Raw genomic sequence first — 14000 nt, forward strand, 5'->3', positions numbered from 1 at the left:
CTATAATATTAATAATTGTAAGCGTGACAATGACATTGTGTCTAACTAGGAAGACATGTGTGATAAAGACACTCGACAACTAGGAAAATAATTAAAGTTTTATTTTATTTTTACTTCAATTACTTAGCTTTAGCAAAAAAGAAAAAATCAAATTTTAATGCCAACTTGGCATTTGATAAGTTACAAGCGTGAAACACATGGAATTCTTTTAATTAGTGAAAAAAAAATATATTTGACAAAATTTTAAAAATAATATATATTTTAAAGTTGAGGTATTTACAATTATTTAAAAAAAATATATTTTAAATAATAGTTGAAATATAAAGAAAATATAATTCATTTAGAAAGAAAAAGTTAAATTCTTAGAACATAATTTTGTTTATGAAAATGATTGAAAACATTTTCTTGAAAGGGTTTTAAAAAATCTTGCCAAAAAGGGTCTAGATTTTCATATTTTCTAGTCCACCAAACAATAATTTTTTCTAAAATAGGAAAAAAAAAAGAGGGTAGAAACTAGAAAGTAGCCGGTAGATGTGTTTTCAAATCAACAAAGCAGGATGTGTTTTTGAAAGTAAAAAAAGAGAGGAGTGAAAGTGGAGGAGGAAAAGTAAACGACGAGGCATGGGTCTTCTTCCTCCTCATTTCTGAAACGCTGACTGGTCTTCTCTTTCACCCACCAAACTTCTTGTATTGGTATTTATAAATTGCAATGCATTAATGTCATAAATCTGAATGTAAATTTATCCAAACCCTAGAGAGGATTGCTTGGTTTCTCAAGACTTTGGAGTTTGGAATCATGAGGAGAGGGCCCTTAAACCCTAGCAATCTCAAGCTCACTCTCCCTCCTGATGAGGATTCATTGACTAAGTTCCTGTAATCTTCTTTCTCTCTCTCTCTCTCTCTCTCTGAATAAATATATTTGTGGATTTGTTGTTTGTTTGTTTGTTTGGCTAACCCTAGGTGCGGATTCGTGGCAGAACTCAGAGTGGGACTTTTATGGATGGTGATCTGCTGGTCAACAGGGATGGAGTTCGAATTGTGTCTAAGAGCGAAGCTGAAGTGGTAAATATTAGCTGATTGCTCTTCGTTTTTGATTGTTTTGCTGTTTATTGCATTTGCAATTGGAATTGTGTGTTTGGGAAACGGGAAAAATTTAGTTGTTTTGTATTTACTTTTTCTGGGAGCTTTTTTGTTATCGCCACTCGGTTTTACATGGGTTGTGAGGCAATTCGTGAAGTGGTAAAAGCTAATTACTTGTTCCTCGTTTCTTGATTGCTTTGCCGTTTCTTGCATTTGCAACTGGAATTACTGGAATAGTGAAGGCGAATTGTGCTTAATCATGGTGAAACTGGGAAAATCTTCCTTATTTTGTGGAAGAAGACAAATTTGGATGATGCTATATGCATTGTGAAGTAATTCATGTTAGATGCCTTATCTTTTTTCTTTGGTTTGGAGGTTTCTAAGTTGTTTTGTTCGTGTTTTGTTCGTGTTTTGATTTGCCTCTAGCCACCACTTATAAAGCCCTCTGACAACCAGTTGAGCTTGGCTGACATAGACACGATTAAAGTGATTGGGAAGGGCGCCGGTGGAACTGTGCAATTGGTGCAACATAAGTGGACTGGTCAATTTTTTGCGTTGAAGGTACTGTAAAAGTTCTATGTACCCTGTTTTGCTTCATCTACTATGCCATTAATTATTTATATCACTTCTCTTGTTTGGCTATGCAGTTTTCATAGACTTAAAAGTTTATTGTACTTATCCTGGTCTCATCATTGAGTATGTTCACAATATCAGCATTATCAGTATCATATCATCCACAGGTTGCTTTATTTTGATGCTCAGAGCATTTCTGTAGTTGGTCTAACTTGTAAGCTTTCATAGTTTACATGATCTATTGGAAGAATTAAAGGGATTGTTTGGTGCTTTAAACATCTTGATGACTATTCTAGCTATTGAAGAAATTGCTTAAATTTGTCAGTCATGGTGCCCATTATTTTATTTATCTAGTGAGTCCAAGAGTCGACATTTAGGAATTTCTTCATTGCTGTAGCAGGTCCCGATGGTGTTGCCCATGGTTCATTGTATGGCTTGAGGGCCATGGCTTGGTGGAGCTGGGTATGGTTTTGCCTAGGAGCTGCATGCCCTCGTCCCATTGAAGGCAGCATCCCCTATGTTTTTTTCTTTTTCCTGTATTTACTATATTTTAAACCATTTTCACATTCCAAATAATCCACTTTAGATCCTGCCTCAGATTTGAATTGAACTGTGTTTAATAAGTGTACATAGGTGCACATCAAGTCTACCTGAATCTTATCCATGTCAGCTATTAGGAGCTCTACTTGTTGTGGTAGTGGGTTAGAAGATTCTCTGTGGTATAGAAATGGCCTGTTGATGCATTATTAGAAAGAACCGCAGTTCATGAGGTCCAAAAGAATGCATGCATACAGTTGTCTCATGTTCAGTGGTAGAAGACCTGTAGAGCCTACCAAATTGTGTCCCCAGTTTTCATTGGTGTTTTAAGTGAGAAATTTTACTAGTTATAGAACATACTGGGATCTGTATGTCTCAATACTTTTTGATATCTTTAAGGCATTAAATGACTTTGCAGGTCAACTGATATGGACCAACTTGAAGTTTCATGCTCTCATGCTAGCAAATTTATCCTCTACATTGCAAACATTCTTGCTTGCTGACTGACGACATTTCTCTCATGTGCATATTTTATTATTTCTGCACTTGCTTTGTTCTATCTGGACAAATTTTTTACACTGTAAAGCCCGCATAAAGCCTATTGCATTTTTCCTGTTTTTGAAAGGATAAGTTATAATGCTATCTCCATTGTTCAGGTTATTCAAATGAATATTCAGGAGGCTGCTCTCAAGCATATTGCACAGGAGCTAAAAATTAACCAGTCATCACAATGCCCATATGTTGTCGTGTGTTACAAGTCTTTCTATGATAATGGTGCCTTTTCTATTATCTTAGAGTACATGGATGGTGGATCTCTTTTAGATTTTCTGAAAAAGGTCAAATCAATTCCAGAGCCGTATCTTGCTGCCATCTGTAATCAGGTAGGCAGTAGTAGATTTATTTTTTCTCCAGTTTTCTTATTATAAGTTGTACCTCTTCTTATTAAAGTTACTTTTTCAAACAATTCAGGTGCTCAAGGGTTTGTCGTATCTTCATCATGAAAGACACATCATCCATAGGGACTTAAAACCTTCTAACTTGTTAATAAATCACAGAGGAGAAGTGAAGATCACCGACTTTGGTGTGAGTGCAATACTTACAAGCACCTCTGGGCAGGCAAATACTTTTGTCGGCACGTACAACTATATGTCTGTGAGTATTTCAGTTGCAAATCTGGAATTAACATGAGAGCTGTGTTTATGATGTACTTTGCCTCATCTGGTTAAATTTCTACCCCTATTTTGCTCATTTTTCTGAAACTTACATTTAGTTGTCTGCGATTGTCTTCTATAGCCAGAGAGAATTAGTGGAGGTAAGTATGGCTCCAAAAGTGACATTTGGAGCTTGGGGTTGGTTTTGCTCGAGTGTGCCACTGGTCAGTTCCCGTATTCTCCACCAGAGCAAGGGGAAGGATGGACCAGCTTTTATGAACTTATGGAAGCCATTGTTGACCAGCCACCGCCTTGTGCATCTACTAATCAATTTTCTGCAGAATTCTGCTCTTTCATTTCTGCATGGTAAAGATTGCACTATCCTGGTTCACTATTTTTGCTTGGTAATGAATTAGACTGTGTTCAAGTTCTTGCATCTTAGCTCCCAAGTTGATTTCAATCATTTTTCTTCATTCTTAATCTTTAGAAATGCAGTCATGCTATTCTATTGTATATGATAAGCTTGACTTGTGCAAGCTTTGTGTCTCAATACCTCAGCCTAAATTTTTCCTTCATTTTTCTTTTCAGATTATTATTATTATTATTGTTCTTGTTTAGGGATTTGTGGGTGTGGAGGGTGGTTGCTTGAGTTTGGTAAGCAAGGGTGGGTGGTGTGGACTGTAGGGGGGCTGGGGTTGGTTTTGTCTTTTGTGCTCAAAATTGATACTAGGTTGTTCTGTTACTGGTTGTCATATTTTTGTCATTTCTGTCATGTGCTGAATATATGATATTCAGTATCTTGTGTCATACACCCATGTGGACACTTCAGTGTTTTTTTTTTTTTGCCTTCGATTTTTAAGGTTTTCAATCCCTCTGGTTTTCTGAGAATCATTGCCTGAGTTCATTTGTGTATTTCAGCATACAGAAAGACCCAAATGACAGAAAGTCAGCGCATGAACTTATGGTATATCTATAATCTCTGCCTGTCATGCCTCTTTATGATTCAATGGTATATGCATAGGATAGATGTTTTCTGATCATTCAAATTGATTCTTTGTTTCATGTGTGATCCAGGCACATCCTTTTATCAGCATGTACAGAGACTTGAATGTTGATCTTGCAACATACTTCACCAATGCAGGATCTCCACTCGCTACATTTTAAAAGTTTGTCTGGTATGTTCTGTGCTTGGTAAACCCTTTCTTGAAAATGCAAGTAGTCAACTTCCTTGAGTTGAGCTTCTAAGGTGGGCTAGACCTTTCCAAATGATGTTTCTCATGTACTGGCAGTTTGCTTCAATCATGAGACATGAATTTTAACTTTGTCATTCGTTTCTCCTGCTGTTACATAGATAATAATACTCTTCTCTTTCCTTTTTAAGCCACCATTAAGAGGGTGTTTAGTAAATCGACTTAATCACTTGATAACTCAATTTCAGTCATTAAGTAGATTAAGCATGTTTGATAAAATACCTTAATATTATAACTTAACGTTATTTTTAACTTTAAGTATGAAGTTAAATTAGTTAACTTATTCTTAATTTTAAATTCTTTTTACCTTATTTGCCCACATCAATGAAAGTATATTTTAGAATTATAATTCAACATCCATGACTTATTTTTTGTAATAAATATTTTATGATTATCTTATATATCTACCATACTTTAAATATGAATGTTTTATAAATAAATTTAGTGTTTAAAATTAAGGAAAATAGATATAAGTTAAAATCAATGAAGATAAATATTAATTAAAATTAATGAGGATAATGAGTCAATTTGATGATTTAGAATAAAAATTTAACTTTATCAAACAATCTTATTACTTAAAAAGTAAAATAAGTCATAAGTTTTTAAGTTAACAACTTAAGGACAATTTAATTTAAAGTAAACTAAAGTCATTAAGTATTAGGTGTTAAGTTTTACCAAACACCTACTAAGTCATTGACAGACGAATAGGTTAGATAGAAAGCAAAAACGTGGAATAATATTGCATTGAAAGTGCTTTTGGGAGCAACACAAAATAGTGAAGGCAATATATTGTCACTCACAAAAGTAGTTTGTATCCTTTTTCATCATCATCTCTATGGTCCACACATCACTGCCGTCACTTCTATTGTTGCTGCCATCACACATTCATCACCTCTATTATTGATGGCAGCATTGCTATACCATCACTGCTGATGGTACTACACAATGATAAAAAAATGGGCTATTAGATTAAAAGGTATGAAACTAATCCCCCATTTGAAAATCTAACCCTCCTTTTTTTTCAACCTAAAAAATACTTTTTTTGACAAAAATACCCATGCTTTTTTCTTTTAAAAATAACTTTTTCTTTTAAAACTTACATGTAATTAAGGATATTTATGTAAAAAATGGGTTATTCTTCAAATTAAAACATGAGAGAGGTTTAACAAATTGGGATCGTTTCATCCCTTTTTAATCAAGTAATTCTCAAAAAATCCCCATGAGTGCCACTGCCTTTGTGCACCATCACTAACACTACCATTGCCACTGCCTTCATCACCTCTATCTATGCCATCAGAACCATCACCAATTCCTCGACTACTCTACTGTAGTAACCATAGCATCTCTTCATTACTGCTGTAGTCACCATCATTGCCTCCATGTTTACTTCCACCACCAAGTTGGTGTCCTCCATCAAAACCATATTCACATATACTTTCTTATACTTGGTCAAATATTGATTTGTGTGTAATATGATTTTTGTCTGTCTTTGTAGAAACATGAGAAAAGGCAAGCAAGGGGAAAAAAAATGCAAGCAAGCAAATAAATTCCTTTTCTTGCTTGTAAAATATATTTTCATGTAGGAAAAGTAAAAGTTAGTGTTTCTTTAATATTTTGGGTATTCAATGCATTGCCTCGAACCAAATAGTGCTCCTTGGCCTTGCCCATATATGAGCTTCTTGGTCAATAACTTGATTGAACATGACAGTAAGTTTAGGGAAATGCTAATCTGCCACGAATCCTGGGCTTTCTGACCTCTAGTCCAGCATGACCAAATGGCTGGATAGTGGATAGATAATCTAAATAGTTACTTGTGTCTGACAATTATAGTCTTACTGCAGGCATGGAGTATGTTGGCTGTGAAGTTGGAACCCTATCTCATTTAGAGATAATTTTCATTTTTAATCTTTAATACCATTCACATTTGATAAAATAACAACTCAAAACCAACAAAAGTTAATTCCAAGTTCCCAACCACTTGGAGCTGCTACATGAATTCTTTTTTTGTCATTTAGCTCATCTAAAACCATATCCTCCTTCCCATCTTCTTTTCTCTCTGTCTCCACCCATTCTTTAATTGGGTATTGAGGTGGTTGGCAGCTTGTGAGCCCTAATCAGTGGAATGATATTCAACCACAATTTATGCTTTTGGAAAGCAGGAGTGATTGGATTGTTAGGATAAATGATTCTGCTTTCATCTGTAGCATATCCAGGATGAGGGTTGCCCAGGTGATGTGCCCGGGCACTGACCTCCTCCCACCTTCCACTTTCTCCTAATGTTTTAGCTGTCATCTATTTGTTGCCTTCGTTGTTAATTTCCTCGATATAAACTCTTTCTTGGGATAGTTTCTATCTGAATTGCAACTTACACAATCTTATATTTTTCAGAGTTCTTATTTACCAAAAAATAGCATGATCCTAGGAGAAGTGAGGAAATCAGCTATCGGTGTGTCCAGATACCTGGTGAAGGATTCTTAGCGACAATTCTCAAGCCCCTCTCTATGGCAACAACGGCAAGGGGTCTTCAATCATTTGTGACGAACCTCATTGCTTGAAAAATATTGAGTGTGAGAAACATATGAAGAAATTGATGATTTATGACTGCAAGGCAATTAGGCAAATTACTACTGTTTGTATTCTGCCGAAGGCACTTTGGCATGATTTTGAATTGCTCGTTTAGAGGTGCAACACACATCACATTCCCACGAAGAATTTTCCATGTATGTGTAAGATTGTGATAAATACTCAGTTTGAACCCTAATCTCTTTAATTATGAGTGATCTGGATGTTGGCCTCATTGCCTGCATATCCTTGAGTTAGATCAAGTAAAGAACAAAAAAAGAAAAGAACCGACATCAACGATGGATCTTAAGGTATGTTACAGAAATGGTGTTTGCTATTGCAGGTTGATGTCATGCCCTTAAGGCCTGGCTCAAGTGGTGGTAAAGGGATGGGGAGGATTTGTGGGAGGTTTCAAATTCAACTTCCAATGGGGATAAAAATTTATCTATCAGAAAAAAAATAAAATTTGCAGATTGATGTCATGCAGGATGCAGATTGTTAGAGATAAACTTCTATTATTCCCGGCTGATGGGCTGATGGTCGATGTAGGATGCGGATTGAACTCATTCTGCCTAATCATACGAGCATTGATGATACTGACAGTAAATCAACAGTCTTTGAATTAAAACCAGTGTATCGGCCAGACCTTTAATCCAAAAGAAGATTGTCTGGTAAAATCGCTCTTTTTGCTACAGAGACAAAGGTCCATGATAGAATTAAAACAATGGCGTATTCCACTGTCACTTTTTTTGAGTATACAAATCCCAGACATACAGAAACCATTCTAACATTCGTAAACGAATGAACTAAACAACATTCTATCTTAGTATCATACAGATATATCTCAAAACTTCCCACATATAGGTGAACTTACTGCTGAGTTTTTCTCTTCAGTTTCCTTCGAGGTTTCAAGTCCACCACGACCACGGTTATGTTGTCTTTGCTTCCCTTTTGGAGAGCAAGCTTTGAGAGACACTCTGCTGCAGCTTGAGCTGCAGGATCAACTCCCCTGCCCCTTTCTGCAGGTGGGTTATGACCATTCTTTTTATGCCAGAGGAGTATTCGTCTTCTTGCTGTGTCACAAACCTCCTGGTTCGTCATGACATCCCATAACCCGTCACTGGCAAGAATAAGGCACTCATCTTCTTTTTCTCGGGGAATGTACATTACTTCTGGATCTGGGATGATCCATGGTTTCAAGTATCGATCACCTGAGTCCCAAGAGGATATAGATAGAAGTGAGGTTTCAAACAAGGGTAATACTATGTCTGGAACATGCGAGTAAGGAGAAGAGTCATGGTTAATATACACATACCAATGGACCTAGACATTGCAAGAACGCCACATACACGTAAGCCGTCCCACTGTATGATCTTGCCTCCTGCAGCTTCTATCCTTGCATATTCGTCTTCTCTACTTGGCTGCAAACAAGATAAATGGGAAAATGGAGGCCAAGCTCCATGAGAACACCTTTGGTTACCAGAGGAAAAGGACAAGCAAGACTACAAACATATCTACTCACTTTGTGATCTATTGACAATGGCACAGGTACTTTTCCACGACACAGTACAGCCCTTGAATCACCGCAATTTGCGACTATGATGTGAGTTTGACAAATAATGGTAACCACAGCAGTTGATCCAACAGTTTCAGAGGCAACAAGTGTAGAACTATCTTCAGAAGGGCCAGCTTCAGAGGCATCGGTGTTGCCTCTGCAACCCCCTCCAATCACAGAATCAACTTTCAGAAAACAATTGGAGAAGACTTTCTCCCACTGTTCTTGCCAATTACCTCCAGCACTTCCATTACACAAGCTCTCTTTCAACAGTTCTACCTCCTCAGCCAAAGCCAAATGCAACCGATCCCTGCAATAGTTCGCAACCTATGCAAAAAAAAGTCCCCATTCAGTGACGTGAACCTACTTGAGCAGACACTATATATATCATTTTAATAAGCAGATCTTTGTTTTTCAAGGAAGAGGGTGAGAAAAACCATGGAAAGCATGTTTTTATGTTGTTTTGGTTCTTAAAAGAGTGAGACTCTGGCCTCACCCTTAGCCATAGTTGCATCAGGCTCAGTTTCATTGGAGGTTCTTTGTTATCTCTGATCCCAAATAGTGAATGATCCAATTTCAAAATCTTGGTCTCTTGTATGCTCTTATGTTTTCTCACCAGCCAAACAGAATAAGCAAAATTAATACAAAATGTACATTGAAATAAACTTAAAGATGGCAAAGATGACAGGAAGTGTACCTGACAGCCCCCATGTCCATCGTAGACTCCAAAGAAATGCGCGGTTAAATAATCTAATTCTGGGTTCATGCCATTGAGAAGCAGGCCATCTGTTAGTGTTTGAATAGGAATTTTCAAGAAATTGGGCACAGCTGCAACAGCATCTTCCATCTCCAGTCTCCTTCCACAGATGGATGTGAATCCCCAAAGGGGTACACAATTGAATTCAAAAACGCTGTCGCTAACTGTTCTATTCATCCTCCTTTCATTAGTCAACTCCAAAACCCTGGTAAACAATTTTGGGTCAGACCCTTCACCACCCTCACCCTCAAGACCCCCTCCAACAGCAAGAACATCCCTTACATGCTCCGACTCAACAGTTGATTCCAGCAAATTAGTAGTAGCATTAAGTTGAAGACTATGACGGTTCTCTGTTATATCCATTGAACTTGGTGAATTGAACTCAGAGAAACCCTTCAAACCCAAGAATTCCTCACTACAAATACTTTCAGTATCACCAGCCACAGACAGGGAACAAGAATTATTCATCAATTGGCCTCCACCCCATGACCCGAAATCATCTTCCCCATTTTCCTCCTCTATGGAATGACTGGAGGCCAAACTAATATCATTTATTGTTACTTCATTGGGTACACTCTCTGAATTATTGCAATTAAAAGCTTGATTCCCACTAGAGCCGGATACCAGAGGTGACACCATATAAGGGTGGTGCTCTGACAACAAGGTAGCTGTGTTTGCTATAAGCTTAAGCCCCGCAATTTCCATGTGTGCAGTTAACTTCGAGTCATCACAAATCAAATTACCTAGCCTAAATGGCACTGCGACTGCAGGGGATACCTCTTCCATCAATACTCTTCCTCAAAAATCAATGATCTTTAACCTTCCAACCACTCCAAGATCATCAAACCTAACATAAATCAACTACTCTTTCCCCCCTGTACCATTTGCGTTGATCCTAAACCGACATTATGGGTTTAAACAACTACTGAATTTTCCAGGCTACCAAACAGAAATCCAATTCAAGAAGCCAAAAAGGGCAAGAGGAAATGGGTAGGTAAATCTGGTGAGAGGGAAAGGGCCCAACCTCGTATTTCATGGGATTCCATCAATGAAATGTAACGATAAGCGAGAATCCTCTAGACCCTATTCAACATCTTCACCTCTGGACTCTTCTCTGTCAAACCCTCATCAGCCACACACATACATATACAGATACACATCCAAATACACAGAGAGAGTGCCCAAATGATCCAGAAAAAGGAAAGTATGAATCAAATTGGATAAAATTTGAGTATCAGTGTCCTATCCATATCCATAATAAACACAAGAAAGGGAAAGCAAATGGGTGTCATGAAAAAGAACTTGAGAAAGAAATAAAAGCCCAAGAATCATAAACATTGAACTCTCTTTTTCAGACTTGGCTTCCCTGGATCTAAGGCAACCCACCTCAGCCTCTTAAAAATTGGCCCCCTCTCTCTCTCTCCCCACCTCCCTCTACAGCTATTAGTTACCGACTCTTTCCACCCCCCTGTCTCCCTATTAATTACCCACTCTTTTTTCTTGCTTTTCTCTCTCTAGGAGTTTCTCCGTACATTCCCAAAAAAAATTCTCAAGAAGAAAGAAGGGAAAATGGCTTAAGAAAGGAACCCAGAAAAACTAATAAAAAATCATGAGCAGAAGGAATACACGAACCTATAAGGCATATTTATATGATCCAATCTTGCTAAAGCTATAGCATCTTCATCCATGGCGGATGCCTTATCTGATTTTGGTTATTACAAAATTTGAGTAGAAATAAGTGGAAAAGAAATTAGTGGGAAAAATATAAGGAGAAAAAAAAAAATTTAATATTCATTTTTATATGTTTTTTCAAACGTATTTCATTTATATTTTTTATATAAAAATTAAATAATTTTAAAATTATAATACTAAGTTTGGCCTTTTTGAGGGAAAGGTGTGTTTTGTGGACACTTTAAAAAAATAAAAAAAATAAAAAATAACTTGTATTTATAAAACCCAAATTTAATATATTTAACTTAAAATAATTAAGATTTTATATAATTTTCAATATGGCCAAAAAAGGAATAGACAAAAGAAAATGTTAAGAGAGAAAAATTCGAGTTTTAGAGTTGAATGATATAAATATTATCGATGAATACTACTTTTAACTTTTTGAGAGAATATAAAATTTAAATTATAAGTAGATGTGTATTCTTTTAGAAAAAAAACATTTTTTGGTACAAAATTTTTTAGAAATTAGAAAATGAAAACCTAGATAATTCAAAGTCAAAGTATTTTTTGATGCAAAGATATAAAAGAATAGAAAATAAAAACCAACCCTCGAAAGATAATTCAAAAGCAAAGTAATATTAAATTAAGTTAAAGGTAATATTTATATAATTAAAAGATAATAACTAAGAACTTAGTTTAAAAGTGCATAAAATAATAAAAATATTTTTGAATCATATAATATGAATTGAAATATGAAACTGATTTTTAAAATTAAAAATAAAATAGTAACCAACTCTTAGTAGTTACATTGAACAAGTAATGATATTAAAAACTACTTAAAATATTTTGAAATATATATATATATATATAAAGTTACTACTTTTTAAATTTTAAAAATATAGTAGATACTTCTTATAAAATATGCTCACTTTTATAAAAAAAAATTTGATTTAATATATATATATTCAGGAAAGAAAACAAATGTTAGGCAAAATGATTTTGTTATAATTCATTATAAAAATGTATAAAAAAAATTAAATAAATTATTTAATTACATAAAAGAATAAATTTAAAATAATTTATTAAATTTAAATTTAATTTAATTTTTTCTTCACTTTCTCTTTTATTCTATTTTTCCTCTTCATACTATTTTCCTCCATATGGATTTATTGTTCTTGGGGTGTGAAATATCAGAAGTGAAAAATAACAGAAAACATAAAGGAATAAAAATAAGAATATATCCTGTGTCTGGATAAAAGAATGAAAAAATAAAAATCTCATCCACCCATATATAGATGGATTAGATTCTTTGCAAACAAGATCATTTGACTGGCAAAGCAATCATTTTGGAATTGTCCATTGGAGATTCTCATACCTTGTATTTTTCTCATATTTTTTCTCACACTTGTGCCGAGGAGAAGCCAGTATTACAAAACTACTGGGTGTTGCTTCTCCTTTCATGGTAGAAGAACAAAAAGTATCAAAATCTACAAACAGGGGATTATTGCTTTATCCCAAACAGATCCCACCTGAGATTAAGGTCCATCTGGGTCTTCAACTCTTGATGTCATACCAATACAAGGGTGATTATCCCCAAGTATGCCCATTGTTAACTTCTCCACCTTAGCATCTACAGAAATCCCAATTCCATGACAAATCAATAAACCAGAAAATTTCACCATCCAAACCTCACTTTCAGAAGTTTCTCATATTGTTGACAGAACCCGAACCTGACCAACCAAATCGGCCATGGCTGTTTGGAACCAGCACTGGTTCAGAATAGAGTAGGGGAGACTTGAGGAACAGCTCCCTTATCTGATATAAACAAGCTAAAAACAAGTCCTATTTTGAAACCCAACAGCTTTAAGACACATGCTCCTATATTATCTTTTCCTAATTCATCACAACAATGAGAAATGAAAGCAATAGAAAATGATGCAACTTATGTTTGTAAGCAAATCTTTGATGTGCCCAAAATCACCGCTAATTAGCAAGACTGAAAACCTAATTAGCATTGGTGAGATGCATGAGCCACACATAAGCCAAAACATCAGTGAGTGCTGAGCAATAAAAAAATGGGCTACAAACTTCCCAGGGATGAAACTCAGAACTGAGTACATTGTGCCCAAGGCATTTTCCAGAAGAATTGCCCAGAAGCACAAAAACCTTCCAACACCTATAATAATTAAAGAGTCGGTATTCAAATCAATAGATGCCGAACATGGTTAGAGTAAAAGAAAGAATAAGAGGTAGGAATTTAAGAATTAGCCATACAGAGTTGAGCAGAAATTAATTGACCTGGGAAGATGGCATTCAAAGCATTTTCATACATGTTACAAATAGACCTGTCAAGAAAATTCAAGATAGACCAGTACCTCCAACTCATTCTCCCAGCAATAATTATAAAGAGTATAAACGGAAAAGGAAGATTTTCCTTAAGCCACGATCAAATTCAAGACCATGCCGGAGTTCGAATCACTGGGAACACCCTTGTATCTACAAGGAATGGAAGCAATGGTTTATGAACATTTTACATAAGCAGCAAATAGACTTAAAGAATAAGAGCAAAACACAAATACGAGAGGAAAATCTTACCATTAGATAGCCTTTGACATATAAGAGAGAACCAAAAACCTGTATAGTGAACCAAAAGTAACATAAAGCAGGAAAGAAACCATGAACGTAATGAAACAGTGGAATCCATCCATATTTACTGGTTTGATCAAAACTCAGCTATGAGTTAGTTCACATCTTTACCCAATAAATGCTACTTCTTTTGCCCTCAAATAAAAAGCTAGCTTTTACCACAGCAGCGCCTGCAGCAGATGATGAAGAGAATTTCCACAAAACCACAAACCAAAACT

At 35.7% G+C, this 14000-nt stretch overlaps 2 protein-coding genes across 5 annotated transcripts; one reads left to right on the plus strand and one right to left on the minus strand.

The window, feature by feature from the left end:
* Positions 1-369: 369 nt before the first annotated feature.
* Positions 370-7397, plus strand: LOC100247508 (mitogen-activated protein kinase kinase-like). Of its 3 annotated transcripts, XM_010657859.3 has the most exons (10): positions 480-659; positions 756-873; positions 978-1062; positions 1507-1641; positions 2847-3071; positions 3160-3342; positions 3484-3707; positions 4260-4305; positions 4416-4516; positions 6980-7397. In XM_010657859.3, the coding sequence occupies exons 2-9, from the start codon at positions 797-799 to the stop codon at positions 4503-4505; spliced, it is 1065 nt and encodes a 354-aa protein (XP_010656161.1). In that variant the 5' UTR covers positions 480-659; positions 756-796; the 3' UTR covers positions 4506-4516; positions 6980-7397. The 3 variants fall into 3 exon arrangements, with proteins under 3 accessions (XP_059596539.1, XP_010656161.1, XP_059596538.1); XM_059740556.1 differs by having other exon boundaries at positions 370-873; XM_059740555.1 differs by having other exon boundaries at positions 552-873; positions 4416-7397.
* Positions 7398-7866: 469 nt separating this feature from the next.
* On the minus strand, positions 7867-11226 carry LOC100267957 (protein phosphatase 2C 77). 2 transcript variants are annotated; one of them, XM_010657860.3, is made up of 5 exons: positions 9406-11202; positions 9205-9309; positions 8676-9035; positions 8469-8574; positions 7867-8364 (listed from the first exon to the last, which is right to left on the minus strand). In XM_010657860.3, exons 1-5 carry the CDS (start codon positions 10249-10251, stop codon positions 8024-8026), a joined length of 1758 nt encoding a protein of 585 aa, XP_010656162.1. In that variant the 5' UTR covers positions 10252-11202; the 3' UTR covers positions 7867-8023. The 2 variants fall into 2 exon arrangements, with proteins under 2 accessions (XP_010656162.1, XP_002279140.1); XM_002279104.5 differs by lacking the exon at positions 9205-9309 and having other exon boundaries at positions 9406-11226.
* Positions 11227-14000: the final 2774 nt, after the last annotated feature.

Source organism: Vitis vinifera, chromosome 11 (assembly GCF_030704535.1).
Source record: "Vitis vinifera cultivar Pinot Noir 40024 chromosome 11, ASM3070453v1".
Taxonomy (NCBI): Eukaryota; Viridiplantae; Streptophyta; class Magnoliopsida; order Vitales; family Vitaceae; genus Vitis; species Vitis vinifera.